General features: G+C 39.3%; 1 protein-coding gene across 9 annotated transcripts in view; it reads left to right on the forward strand.

The window, feature by feature from the left end:
* LOC144029939 (voltage-gated inwardly rectifying potassium channel KCNH2-like) overlaps positions 1-13,983 on the forward strand; it is a 36,242-nt gene extending 22,259 nt beyond the window's left edge. For 2 of the 9 annotated variants that reach the window (XM_077535763.1, XM_077535764.1), the window contains exons 10-24: positions 108-239; positions 935-1,089; positions 1,206-1,447; positions 1,623-1,822; positions 1,951-2,038; positions 2,215-2,379; positions 2,686-2,870; positions 2,957-3,028; positions 3,226-3,322; positions 4,696-4,798; positions 5,251-5,399; positions 5,497-5,737; positions 6,289-6,517; positions 6,618-6,815; positions 8,233-13,981. In XM_077535763.1, the coding sequence (XP_077391889.1) occupies positions 108-239; positions 935-1,089; positions 1,206-1,447; positions 1,623-1,822; positions 1,951-2,038; positions 2,215-2,379; positions 2,686-2,870; positions 2,957-3,028; positions 3,226-3,322; positions 4,696-4,798; positions 5,251-5,399; positions 5,497-5,737; positions 6,289-6,517; positions 6,618-6,815; positions 8,233-8,343 (2,367 nt within the window). In that variant the 3' untranslated portion in view covers positions 8,344-13,981. Of the gene's footprint in view, positions 1-107; positions 240-934; positions 1,090-1,205; positions 1,448-1,622; positions 1,823-1,950; positions 2,039-2,214; positions 2,380-2,685; positions 2,871-2,956; positions 3,029-3,225; positions 3,323-4,695; positions 4,799-4,892; positions 5,400-5,496; positions 5,738-6,288; positions 6,518-6,617; positions 6,816-8,232 lie in introns of those variants that run through there. The other 7 variants (XM_077535767.1, XM_077535766.1, XM_077535784.1 and 4 more) reach the window with 7 other exon arrangements.
* Positions 13,984-15,088: the final 1,105 nt, after the last annotated feature.

The following is a 15,088-nucleotide window of genomic DNA, read 5'->3' on the forward strand; positions in this document are numbered from 1 at the left end:
AGAATTCATATGAGCCAGCCAGTAAGACATGCCTTTAACCATTAAACATATTGCATACTGGAAGTTTTCGTCCAAAGTGAATTCAAATAAATGCTTCATGTTCTCAGGTGGTGAGCCAATCTGCACGAATAGCAGTGCACTACTTCAAGGGCTGGTTCCTCATCGACATGGTGGCAGCTATTCCCTTTGACCTCCTCATCTACCGCTCAGGAGAGGAGGTGGTTAGGGGAGAGGGAGAGGTAGGGTGGAGGGAGGGATAGACAAGGATAGGGATGGGCGGAAATTAGAGTGGTGGGATTCTTAAAGGGGAAGTCAACCTTAAACATTTCTTGACAATATGTTATATGTGACCTCACTGGTGTAAGAATGACAATTTGATTAATATTACATTTGTAGAATATGAGTTATGCAGCAAAATCCAGGCGTGTTTATCCATCTCAGGGGCAGTTGCTCAGGGCTCAGGCAACAACCAATTACAGATCATTTGTTTTCTGAAGCTAATCTGTGATTGGTTGTTACCTGAGATCTGAGCAACTGTGATGTCATTTTCACTCCACAGCAAGTGGAAAAATGACATTCCCCTGAGATTGATAAAAAAACGGCTGCATTTTGCTGCATAACGAATATTCCACTAATGCAATATTAGCCAGAATACAATATTTAAACTAGTAGGGCTTCATAGAACATATTATGGTCAAGTAAATTTTGGGGGGTTGACATTCCCCTAAAAAATAAAAAAAAATAACTGGGATTAGTAGTAAATTGTTAAACGTTTTTAATGACTAACAGCTCATCACCTCAATTTTGCGACTCTAGATTAACCTTAAAAAAAAAAAAAAAAAAAAAAAAAAAAAAAAAAAAGCACAGTTTAAAATTATATTGAATAATATTTTAACAGTCACTGAAGTTTGACGCTTTTTCCTGTTCCTGACAGACAACCACCTTAATTGGCTTACTGAAGACTGCTCGACTACTGCGATTGGTCCGGGTAGCCAGGAAGTTAGACCGTTACTCAGAGTATGGTGCAGCTGTGCTCTTCCTCCTCATGTGCACTTTCGCACTTATTGCCCACTGGTTGGCCTGCATTTGGTAGCTTAATCTCTTTTCATTCTGCAATTTTTAGAAGTCATCCCAATGATTTTTATTTTTTATTCTAGAATGGCATGTCACTTGTCACTCTTATAATATTAAGTGTCATTTCCCAGGTATGCCATAGGAAATGTAGAGCGGTCAACCTCCGCCGGGATCGGCTGGTTGGACACTCTGGCAGACCAGCTGGGGAGGCCGTACAATGACTCCATCATGGGATCAGGTCCCTCCATACGGGACAAATATGTCACTGCTCTTTATTTCACTTTCAGCAGTCTGACCAGTGTGGGCTTTGGGAATGTGTCCCCAAACACCAACTCGGAAAAGATCTTCTCTATCTCTGTCATGCTTATTGGTGGTGAGTCCCACAGAATTATTTACTGTTTATATTTGTCGCATATACTGTCACTTTAAATTGCAAATAAAAAGTTCTACCACAGAAATCTGCATTTTGTCCTCATTTCCAATTTTCCACCATTGTGTTTTACAGGAAGGTAAATAATGCAATGTCTCTTGCTCAATCTCCTCAACAGCTCTGATGTATGCTAGTATATTTGGCAACGTGTCAGCCATTATTCAACGGCTATACTCTGGCACGGCACGCTACCATGCTCAGATGATGAGAGTTCGAGAGTTTATCCGCTTCCACCAGATTCCCAACCCTTTGAGGCAGAGGCTAGAGGAATACTTTCAACATGCATGGTCCTATACAAATGGAATTGACATGAATGCAGTGAGTACTATATACTGTATGTATACGCACCACTCTTAAGTTCAACCAAGTGATTTTGCAAATCTTTTATAGAAACTGGAGAAATAATGTTCAAGCATCAACTTAGACAGCCTTTATGTCTCCTCCAGGTTCTGAAAGGGTTCCCAGAATGTCTTCAGGCAGATATTTGTCTCCACCTTAATAGATCTCTGTTGCAGAACTGCAAAGCATTCAAAGGTATTTTTTCCAGTACAGTAAAGGGGGAAATGATGTATTACCATGTTTTGTCACATACAGTATTTTAACACAATACTGAATATCATTTTAACCAACATTGTTATTTGTAAACATGTTGCTTAAAATAGCACATCGGTTAAATGTGCTTGTAGTCTAACTTGCCTTTGTGGGTTAAGGATCTACTCGGGGCTGTCTGAGGGCCCTGGCCATGAGATTTAAGACCACCCACGCTCCACCTGGTGATACCCTTGTACATGCTGGAGATCTGATACCAGCCCTGTACTTCATCTCAAGAGGATCTATAGAGATTCTCAGAGGTGATGTGGTGGTTGCTATTCTCGGTAAGTCATTGTGTAGGAAAGTGTTCACATTGCAGTGTAATATGATAGCAAAATATAATTTATTGATATATGTACACTACAGTGGACCCCTGCTATTCGTGGGGGATAGGATCTGGGACGGCCCGCCAATAGCGTAAATCCGTGTATAATTGATGCCTATTGAAAATGCATTGGACGAGAAATGAAAACCAAAAATATTTTTAAAAATATATTGAGGAAAGAAAAAAAAAACTGTGAATATGTAAATCCGCAAGTGTCAGACTGTGAGGATGTGGACATCTACTATAACTTTCTTCCTTTTTGTAGGAAAGAATGACATATTTGGGGAGCCAATCAATCTTTGCGCTCTGCCAGGGAAATCCAGTGCAGATGTCCGAGCTCTGACCTACTGTGATCTTCACAAAATACATAGAGATGATATGCTGGAGGTGCGATGTGGTCTCATAATCAAACGTCTTTCTAAGAAATTGCAAAGGCAGCAAACCTGTGAAGTACAACAATCTAATATGAATGGCATTTTTTTTTTTTTTTGGCTGAGACTATTGAATAGCTAACACAATGTCTTTTGCATTTGTAGGTTTTGGACATGTATCCAGAATTCTGTGACTATTTCTGGTCCAATTTAGAGATCACCTTCAACCTCAGAGATGTATGTTTGTCATTTCAAAAGCAAGATATCACCAGTTTTTGTGAGTTTTAGGCAAGAGAGTACACAAAAAAAAAAAGCTTTATGTGTTATGATTGCTCAGCAAAATATAAATACACCTATTAATTGCACGATAAAGTCTGGTTTGGGCATCTTTGAAAATAAAATTAGCACTCTTTACAGCTGTTCTTTCTGTGCAGGTGAATAACGAACCTGCCGGACTATTAAGTGGAGAAGAATCGGACTTTGAGGGCCGAGCACAATGGAAAAAACAGAGACTCCATTCCACTCATTCAGGTCTTCATAGAAAATGTTATGCCCTGTAAATACCAAAGTAAATTATACTGTGAGGTCCATTCTTTACACGTATGGTTAACAGTATGAAATGAAGTCATTAAAATGTATTGTATGTGTGTGCACGCGTGCGTGTGCACGTGTCTACACTGCAAATGCATTTTACACGGGAAAACTGAAACTGAATGACTGCATTCCTCCTACACATGAGGACAAAATTATTGGTAACACTCTGTCGATAAGAGATACACGATAAATAATAATAATAATACATTAAAAAAAATAAATAAATAAAGCTGATGTGCCTTGCCAAAAAGTTCATATGACATTTTCTTAGAAGCTTTGTGGCTTGTCAAAATGCTGTTTGGCAATTTATTTTCAAGAGATGTGTCCTCCTTGGACATCTCCTATTAAGTAGACTTTGGCTCAAAAAATAATGGATTGTTTGCTCTGACACTGGTGAACCTTGACCTTGGAGTTCACCTTTAATTTCTTTAGAGGTTGTTCTGGGCTCTTTTGTGACCATTGGTATTATTTGTCTCTTCAATTTGACATTAATTTTCCTCCTTGCGACAGTCATTCTGGGCTGTGGGACGGTGCATGTGACCCCAGGGAACATGCTTACCCCCATACTGGAATAAAGTGTAATTATTACACATACACTAGACCACTACAATGGCAGTTGTGGTCTGATTTTCAGAGTGTGTGCAGGGGTTTTAGCTCTAAAGTGAAGATTGACCCCCACCCCCCACCGCCAGTATGCGCGCGCGCACACATACACTTCAACATCAAGTGTAATGTTTAGTTAACACCACAGAAGACACCTGTGGTCCCAATTGTAACGTTACATCTTTCCGCCACTAGAGGGTGGTAATACGCTATGAAAAGGTCATGACTGCTTTGGATGTAGTAAATAAGTAGAATGAACATTGAGACTGCAAATGTCTGTGGATGGTGTTTGTGTTTACTACGAGTACGAAGCCTTGGTGCTAAAATTTGGGGTCACTTTTGAAGGTCGATGGATGGACTTTGTTGACTTTTTTTCAACAGCCCTAATCAATTTTGTCCATGTGTGTAGCTATTTGTTTCAACAGTCATTTAGTTCCATTGTTTTCTCATATTAAAAATGGAATTTAGGTGTGTTCAAAAAAGGTTCTAAGTTATTTATGTAAAATGTATCCAATCTAGAGGTAAACACTTGTAAAACTGAAATAAAAATGTCAGTTTTATGTTAATGAACTAGCAGTCTGTTAAAGTCATAATGCTAACAACATTTTCAAATGATGCCATTATTTTTGGCACTACAATTTTCAGTGCAAAATATGTCCACCATGTTTGTGAAAAATTAACATATACTTCTTGTGACCTCCTGATAGGTGACACCGGGAGACCCCAAGCTGCCTTCGGATGCATTCGAAGACACAGTAATTGGGAGCATTATGAACATGGCCACAGCAAAGTTGATCATAAACATACACTGTAAGATTTGAACATCTATAGGATTTTACAATTTGCAACACCCTCGCCAAAATTTTTCACTTCTTTTTCACTTTTGCATGTGACATTATTTCAGATCTCTGACAAGTCTGATTTATGTCTGAGCTTGAGGTACCGGTACAATAATTTCACATACACAATGCAATTTGAACTTGGTGGTGCCCAAAGGCAGGGATCTTGGCTTTTCGATCCGCAGCTACAGAAGCAGACTCTAGGGAGATGGAATATCAGCTCTCTGGCAAGGAATGAGCCCGAGCTGGTGTGTGAGGTTGAGAAATTCCGACTAGACGTAGTTGGGTTTACCTCAGCATACAGTTGGGCTCTGCTAACAGTCCTCTTGAGAAGTGTTGGACTCGCTTCGACTCTGGAGTTGAGCACAGAGAAAGGCGCAGAGCACGTGTGGGCATACTGCAACTGTCATTCATTTACTGCAGGTATGGTCCAGTGTTCTCCAGCGAAATTGAGACAGAAGATTGTGAACTGGCCAGCCCAGTTCAGATCTCCATGGCTGCTGCTGCTCCTACAAAGACTATCAGGTGTCCTGAAATTGACATGAAAGAGAAGGCCCGTATTTCTTTAAGAGGCATGTGTATCGTTTTTAAATAGCTTGATTTGTACATGTCGTTTTACTTAGCTTGAGTTTGTCTGTATGTCTGTAACTGTCTACTACACTTTCTCAGGAGTCTCCAACATCTTTACATTCTGGGGATCAGACCAAGAGGAGCAAAAATATGAGGAGGTCCCTTGCATTCGCAGCCTTCCCTCGCCTCCTCTTCAACCTCGTTCTTATCAGGCATCTGAGCCGTCCGCTTCTCACTTCAGTCCCTCCAACACACCTACGTCTCCTCCCACTTGCGTCACTCGGGGACAGAAGAAAGACTTAGAGAATAGACTGGCGTCAATGCAGCAACAACTCACAAGGTAAGTTTCAAGATTCTGCAGTTTTATTTCTCTCCAAAAGTGACACACACAAACATAGTCAAATACAATTATGCAGTATTGTACCAAGAAAAAAAAAACATACCGTAAAGAGAAAATATTAGTACAATTGAATTTATTTTGGGTAGAGAGTTTAAGTCTGCTCCTGAATGGTATTTTTAATACATTATTACTCATCTGCCAGTCAATTTATAACTTGGTCTGAAGATGTCTCGATCCAAACTCCTGAAAAAAAAATTAAATGTCTGTGACTTTTTTTTTTCTTTTTTTTTTTTTACAGTACCACAATACATATGTAGTGTTGCCAATGTGTGCACATTTCAGCCTGCATTGCACTGGCCATTTGGGAGTCATCCCGAAATTCTAGTGATATTGGGCTGAAACTTCATTTGAAGAAAATTGTGAATTAAAAACATAATATCACTCTGAAAAATCTAAATCAGTCTTTTCCTAAAATCGTACAGTCCGTTTTAAGTCACATTTTAACTCCAAATCACTCATCTAATTTGAATATATGGATGCATGTGTTCTAGGTTGGAATCACGAATGGCATCAGACATCAGCATTATAATGCAACTGCTTCAGCAACAGATGTCAACATTCCCTCCTTCCTACAATACATCCCCAACAGCGGCTGTCTCTCCTCCCATTCAGTCCTCTTCTGCTGAGTCCCTCCCCAAGACCCTCACAAAGTCCTCAGCAACCATTTGCAAATCACAGCTGTCCACTGAAAAACTACAACAGCTTTCAAAGTCTCAAATTGTAACATGCACTTCTTCTATCCAACAATTTACTAACTCCCCTCCACTTTAAAATTCACACATTCAGATGTCTTCTCTATTTTTCTTCCTGCATACAACAGAAGTTCAACACCACTCCACCACCTCCCTCCACCTCCAATGAGTCATTCTCGACTGCTCACTTCCAGACTCGAGGAAATCTGTTCACTTTACCCTCTAACTTGTGCTCCCTGCCATCATCTCTCACCCCCACAAGCATGCAATCTACAGATATTGCTCAACCACCACTTCTTGTCAGGACGCAAATGATGGCATCACAGGTATTAAATGCACAATTATATTTCCACATATGATAGTCTATTGGTGTATATAAGTATATCACTTAGCATAATGTCATGGATGCATTTGCAATTTACTGTCAGCGGTAGAATTCAAACCCATGACCTGTTTACTGGGCAATTCATTTTACCAACACCAAGCAGTATCAAGCACCTGGGAATGATGATCAGTTGTATGCATGTGGGTGGCACGGTGGATGACTGGTTAGCACGTCCGCCTCCCAGTTCTGAGAACTCGGGGTCCAGGCTCGGACCTTCCTGGGTGGAGCTTGCATGTTCACCCCGTGCCTGCGTGGGTCTTCTCCGGGTACTCCGGTCTCCTCCCACATTCCAAAGACATGCATGGCAGGTTAATTGGGTGCTCTGAATTGTCCCGAGGTGTGTTTATGCGTGTGGATGGTTGTTCGTCTCTGTGTGCCCTGCGATTGGCTGGCAACCAGTCCAGGGTGTACCCCGCCTACTGCCCAAAAGCCAGCTGAGATAGGCGCCAGCACCCCCGGTGACCCTTGTGATGAATAGGCGATCAAGAAAATGGATGGATGGATGCATGTGTCAGAACTCGGAAGTGTGGTGGTGGACCCAAATGCAGGAAGCGGACGAGTCAGGGAGGCAGAGGTGCGAAAAAAAGAGTAAATTTAATCCAACAAAAACTAAAGTTGCAAACAGGGCTTGGTGACAAAGAATACAAAAATACCAAAGGGAAAAACTATACAGGAGCAGACTAAACTATGACAACATGAACGTGGGGAAACAAGAATAATGAACCGACAAACACTGAAACGAAAACCGATAACTAAGTACACACACTAATTACACACGACGAGACACAGCTGGGCAAGACACAAGTGGAAGGGGTTGCTGATTGGTTGGCACATGAGGAAGGGCAGGCAAACACAGGAGGACATGGAAAGGCTTAACGAGACTAGGGAAAACCAGGAAATCAGAACATAAACATGACAAACTAAAAACCCAACAAAAACAAAGCAAAACCCACCCTAAACAGAACCAAAACATGACAGCATGGGAGTGGCCATGGAAAGTTGAACTTTGAAAAAGTTGAATATCTGTTCCATTGAAAATGAATGAGGGAAAGTTGATATTAAACGTTAAATTGTGCAAAAACTGCATATACATGGAATAAGAAAAATTATATTCCGGTTGCAGCAAATTTTTTAGCAAGTCGAAATTTGAAGAGTGAAAATCGAATGTTGTGTATGTGGAAGTAGCCAGAGGATAAAAAAGTGGGGAGAATAATATAAAGTAATATAACGAATCCGAATAACGTATAATACTGTACGATAGAGACAACATACAATGAATGTATTGACATTGCATGTAAAACTTAGCAAATATGCAAGTATTTTTGAAGCCATTTACTGAAATGATCTTGTGTTGGCAGGATGTTGTCACCACAGAGGACCAATCAGCCCGGCATCAACCATTGACTCCTCCTCTTTGCCCCATCAGTCAGACAGACCCAGACAGCCCACAGAGAACCATGCTCCCATAGTCTTGACAAAAAAAAACCCAAAAAAAAAAAAAAAAAAAGCAGTGTAAATTATTTTACCAATAAGTATTCACGAGTATCTGCAGAGCAGCATGACTGGACAACTAATGTTGGTCACATTTGGTTTGAATGTGCCGGTTGACGTAGAGGTTTTTTTGATGAAAAACATTCTAGTCTAGTCTAGCGAGTGCCTGGCCTTAGCTCCGCTGCAGCAACCAGCCCCTGATAGAAAGTCTGGTCTTGAGCTTGGTGGATGTGCAGAAGAAGCTGTCACATCTGGGATGAGGGTCTAGAGGAGACCTGTCCCTACACATTACGGCGAGACGCTTGGCAACCACATGAGCTGTTAACCGATCAGGTCTGATGGACCTGGCCCCTCTTTTGAGGGGTTGGTTTCTGTTGCAGACAGATTGTTTTTATGTGGTTGGGTGGCTAGCCCTGCACCCAACACTGCTCTTTTACCTGTGCTTGCAACTGAGACGAGCTAGGCAGAAATGGAGTTTTGAAAAATAGAAAACACAAAAGAGTAAGAGCAATAAGAATGAAATATATCAAGTAATATGTGTGTGCATTTCTACGTGCTGGTTATTGTGCGTGCGAACGTGTGCGATTCTCAAAGAGATGGTTAATGTGTGAATTATACTCTGTTGTATAGTTGTAGTTGTGCAGTAGACGTATAGAACATTAGAAAAGGTATTGATGAATAAATTACAAATAACTTTTGACTCATTTCTTCCATCAATCCATCTTCTGCTTATCCGCAGCTGTATTTGGGCTGCTTGTGTCACTGATCTTATTCACTTTAGTCCCAATTCACAGCTCGTGATCGCGGTGAGGGTGGGAACATCGATCCAGCAGTCAATTGAGAGCTTCTTTCAGCTCAGTTCCTTCTTAGCCATGACAAATAGATGCAAAGCCCACTACAAGCACCGCAGAGTTCCACCAGTCCATCTCAGACTCTCGCCGGGATGGTCTGGGAACAAATTTCGGACCAGGAAAAATATTCCTCAACAGGGTGTGCGGATGACAAACATGTGCCGAATCCTATTTGTCAAAGGAGGAGTGGTGGGTAGACTGGCTATTTGCAAAATTCCTGATGGCCAGTCCGTAGCCGTGCTGTAGTCTTGCTTAGCTTCACCAGAGAACTAGAGAACAGAGAAAACCGAGAACCCCAAGATACTTGAACTCTTCCACTTGAGGCAGGATGTCATTCATGACCCAAAGAGTGATGCTACCCTATTCTCCTTGATACCTCAGATGTGCTGATTCTCATCCCAACTGCTTCACGCTCTTGCGCCAGTTGGAGAGCTCTGCTTGATGAAGCAAACAGAACCACTTAACCAGACCACCTCAGCTGCACATAGGAATTCTGGCCATGAAGGTTATGTGTAGTGTTCAGTGAATCTTTTGGCTCTTTTGTCCACATAAATTTCTCCTCATGGATCTTTGAGTCTCTTTTGTGATTAAGGGCTATATTTGACGATATTTTATTTTCAAAATCAGGAATAGGCGACTCGTAGGCCACACTGTGTGCGTGGCATCGAAATCCATATTAATATCAATTGGGATCTTTCAACATTTGGTACTTTTCTCCCATAAGATTATTTCAAAATAAAGTTGATAGTCAATATAGTGAATTAGAAGTTACTGACTAGTCTACGTGTGTCTCGAGTACAGTGTTCCCTCGTTTTCCACTGGGGTTAGGCCCCAAAAAAATACCCACAATAAATGAAAGTAGTTAACTTTATGTTTTGCACTGATTATAAAAGTTTTAACGCTCTAAAACCCTGCACCACTCAGTTTATAGGCAAGGCAAGGCAAGTTTATTTGTATAGCACATTTCATACACAAGGCAACTCAATGTGCTTTACACGAGGAAAGACAACACATAAGCATAAAAAAACAATAGTTAACATTCAGAGGAAAAAAAATAAATAAAAATAGGTTACAAACTAACAATCTTAAAACATTATTCAACAAACTTTAAAAAAAAAATTTAACATAAAAAAGTTTAAAATGATAAAAATAAAAATAATAATTAAAAAAACACTTAATTAAAGCTGTTTAAAAGTCCCTAATCAAAGGTATAAGAAAAAAGCAAAGTTTTTAACCTGGATTTGAAAGCATTTACACTCGGGGCTGACTTCACTTCTGTTGGTAGCCTATTCCATCTGTGTGCAGCATAATAGCTAAATGCAGCTTCACCATGTTTGCTTCGAACTCTGGGTTCCACTAGTTGGCCCGAGTCTGTAGATCTCAGAGCCCTGCTGGGTTTGTACTCAATCAGCATTTCTTGGATATATTCAGGACCCAAACCATTTAGTGATTTATAGACGAGTAGCAGAACTTTAAAATCGATTCTACAGCTGACAGGGAGCCAGTGTAAATCCTTAAGTACTGGAGTAATATGTTCTGATCTTTTTGTTTTGGTCAGAACTCGAGCTGCAGCGTTCTGAATGAGCTGCAATTGTCTCATGTTCTTTTGAGAGAGTCCAGTCAGAAGACCGTTACAGTCATCTAGTCTGCTGGAGATAAAAGCATGGATAAGCTTCTCTTGGTCTGCTTGAAGCATGCAGTCCTTCAGTCTGGATATGTTTTTCAGCTGGTAAAAGGCTGTTTTAGTGATGAATTTAATATGATTGCTGAAGGTCAGATCTGAGTCTATTAGTACCCCAAGATTTCGAACTTGGTCTTTAGTTTCTAAAGACAGTGACTCAAGCTGTTTTTTAACAGCAATCCTCTTTTCTTTATTGCCGAAAACAATGAGCTCCGTTTTGTTTTCGTTCAGCTGAAGGAAATTTTGGTTCATCCAGTTGTTAACTTGCTCTAGAGAATGACACAATGCGTTAATAGAACTGCTGTCATTTGGGGACATCGATAAATACAGTTGTGTGTCATCTGCATAACTATGATAGTCAACATCGGCGTTCTGAAGCATTTGACCCAAAGGTAACATATACAGACTGAACAACAGGGGTCCAAGGACTGACCCTTGAGGGACCCCACATGTCATGGCCTTTCGATCAGATTCAAAATTTCCAATGGTCACAAAGTAACTCCTTTCCTCCAAATAGGACCTGAACCATTTAAGGACTGTTCCATTTAACCCCACCCAAGTTTCCAGCCTGTCTAACAGTATATTATGATCAATCGTGTCAAATGCTGCACTGAGGTCCAACAAGACGAGCACTGATACCTTCCCTGCATCAGTGCTCAATCTTATATCATTCAGTACTTTAATCAGAGCTGTTTCTGTACTGTGATGAGGTCGGAAACCTGACTGGAATTTATCCAAAAGTCAGTTTAAGCTCAAAAAATTGCTGAGTTGATTAAAAACCACTTTTTCAACTATTTTAGTTACAAAGGGAAGGTTTGCGATTGGTCTATAATTTGCTAGCAGGGAGACATCCAGTGTTCTCTTTTTTAGAATGGGCTTGACGGCGGCTACTTTCAGACATTTAGGAAGTTCACCTGATTGAAGTGAGCAATTAATTATTTGTTGTAAATCGATCTGAACAGATTTCACAATGGTTTTGAAAAAGCCAGATGGTATTGTGTCAAGAAAGCTCGTGGAAGGTTTCAATTGCTGAACCAAGTCTACTACAGTATTTTGATCCACTGAGTCAAATTCTGTCATGGTAATTAAATTATTTCTAGGTGATTTTAAGTGCAGCATCGTTTTGTTATTTTGCTGGTTTGTAACAATGTTTGACCTGATGGCTTGTACGTTTTCACTAAAGTAGCAGGCAAATTCATTGCATTTATCTGTTGAGAGGAGTTCTGGCGCTGTTTGATTTGGGGGATTTATAAGTTTGTCAACCACGCCAAATAGAGTGCGTGTATTGTTGAGGTTCCTACTAATAATTTCAGAAAAGTATACACTTTTGTCATCAAGGTATTTACATTTTCTCACATTTCTATCTTTTTTTAAACATTCTCAATGTTCAAACCTTCATAAATTTTATAAAAATAGGTACACAAAAATCTGTAATACAGCGAGACCGTGAAAAGTGAACCTCATTATGTTATAGCGAGGGAACACTGTAGTGTATTTCATGTTCCCCTTCTGCTTGTAAGGGATTCTCTGGCTTCCTCCCACATCCCCATCAGTTTAATTGAAGACATTAAATATTCTGTAAGTGTGGATTTTTTTTTTTTTTGTCAATGTGCCCTGCAATTGGTTGGCGACCCATCCATTGTGTACCCTGCTTCTTGCCATAAGGTCACATGGTGATAGCTCCCCTTGCTTAGATAAAGGAATGGATAAAACTATTTGTTGCTAGACCAGTGTACTCACTACCCAAAATTTTACAATATCAACAGCATTTTTTTTATGTATTAATACTTTCTGAATAGCTCGCCCATTCTCATCATACCTGCACAGCATCTCCACTTGATGACGAGCTGCATGTTGATTCACTAGCATGTCTCCAGAGACACACGGCCATGGGATTTAGTTGCTCGGTGAGGAGACACTCTCTAATTGCTATATAGAGCCCTAGTGAATTTGTTAACTTCCTGGACTGCACTCTCATTCTCACTGTTTCGACTGTTTTGTTTTTTTGTTTTTTTGATATATCATAGCTCCTCCCACCATACACCTATCTCGCTCACATTTTTTCTCATCCAGGCTTATCCTAGAAATGTTACTCGTTGTGACCTTTCCTCACACCTTCTCAATCCACATAATATAAATATAGCTGTCTCCTATGAAATGTTGTGGTCATCAAATATTGTTGTATACTGCTATTGTTCTCTGTCTTTTTTTTTCTTTTTTTTTTCTTGTGCTTTATGTTTTCTCTCTGGCTGTCCCCTCTCAAACCTCATTTTGTCTGAATGCATTTCCAATAAATAGCTATCGTAATATCAATAATGGTCAGATTTGGTTTAAATAACGAAGCAACGCTATAATAATTAGCAAGAAATGTTAAAAATTTCAGAACCCACTCAAATTTAAGACACAGTGTGTAGAATTTAGTGTGATCTAGTGGTGACCTAATAGACTGCAAGGACCTATAAGTTTGAAACACATGCATTTTGTAGCACGCGTACAATGGTGCCCCAGAGAGACCACACTTTGCAAGCCTATCACTATACTACATTCACAAAGTTGTACTCCTTCAGGTATCTGTTGCAGAAATATGGAGCCAAAACATGTTGGGCACGATCTATGTCGTGTAATTAGCAATTACAAGAACTAAATTTATATTAAAGAATGTACAGCATGTTGTGATAGAACTCGTTTTTCATATTATTGAAATGAATAGTGTTTTTAAAAGGAATGAACATTGAAAAATTCTACACACTGTCACTTTAACACATTGTGTATCTCTGATGAAATGTCAAATCTAACGCTTTTGTCAAAATGATTCAAAACACAAATTATTTATATGCTTGCCCATGGGCTGCTGTCATAGCTGGAGAGGGGGGAAAAAACCCTCAGTATCCATAATTATTCACAGCAACATACTGTAAAAATACTGTTGATTAAATATCCATCATCTCATCTCAAATCCTGATCAGGATTGCAAGAACCTACTGCCTTTCCTGTCAAATGCACAGTGCAATACATATTATCAAATGGTGACAATAATAAAAAATGAGGAAAAAAAAAAAAGAAGTTTTTATTTGTTTAGAGTTAGATTGTAGTCAAGAAAATGTTTGCAACCTGATCAGAATTCCCCACATCCTTGTAATGGACAGTGCAGTCATTTGAAAAAAGTAGAAAGTGTGTATTACCTATCTATGCAATTTTATTTTATTCAAAATGCTACATAGGACTACTGTCTGTTAAATACTATAGCCATATTAAAATGATTCTACTAGAGAATAAATACCGTGTCTGTGTTTTGTTGTAAATATAGGATCCCTGTTTTCTAAAATCTGTTGGGGAAACTTGACGGACTCCCAATAAAGGAGAGATGAGTAGGGTAAGTTAATTTTCTTTGAAAATATAAACAATTTAGCCAAAAGTTTACCCCTGCTCTGCTCTATACAAGCTACTGGGGTCAACACCATGAATATGGATTGATGATTCATACGGAGAAGTACCGTAGGTCGTAGTTTAGCTATATAAAATAAAAATATCATTCTGACTGTCTTATCTATTGCTGACTACTACTCAATTCAAAAGTCAAAACCCTGACCTACAGAAAGCAACATGGAAGACATAAGGCTTCTTCTATGACACACCTGTCTCTGGTAAATACAAATAGGCCTATCCACATTCTCTGGTAAATACAAATAGGCCTATCCACATTTAAGAAATAATGCTATGCAGCCTTATTATTTCTGTGATATACATTTGAAGCAATTATTTATTATTTCCTTAAAAACTGTTTGTTGTCTTTGTGTGGTAAGTGTTTGGTGCTGATTGGTTGGTTGATTTTGAAATTGAAAATATGTTGTTGATGAAACAAAGACAATTACAGACCTTTTATTGTATTCCACAATAAATAGCAAGATAATTAACACTGCAACACTACACAAACAAATAAAGTGTATGATGTCAAGTTTATAGGACTTCATTCCAAACTAATAAATTCCAGTTGTACAATTCAGATTGAGTTTTTCACTGAAATGATTTAAATTAAACAATTCGATTAATGTAATTCAAATTCAGTTTTTCAATGCAATTACTCAAGTTAGGCATTCAAATTCTAATATAAATTATCTTAATTTACCCTCTGATGGCACATCATAGTATAAGAAAAGTTAGAAAGATGACAACAACAATTAGAGTAGTTAC

The sequence above is a fragment of the Festucalex cinctus genome, chromosome 1, assembly GCF_051991245.1.
Source record: "Festucalex cinctus isolate MCC-2025b chromosome 1, RoL_Fcin_1.0, whole genome shotgun sequence".
Taxonomy (NCBI): domain Eukaryota; kingdom Metazoa; phylum Chordata; class Actinopteri; order Syngnathiformes; family Syngnathidae; genus Festucalex; species Festucalex cinctus.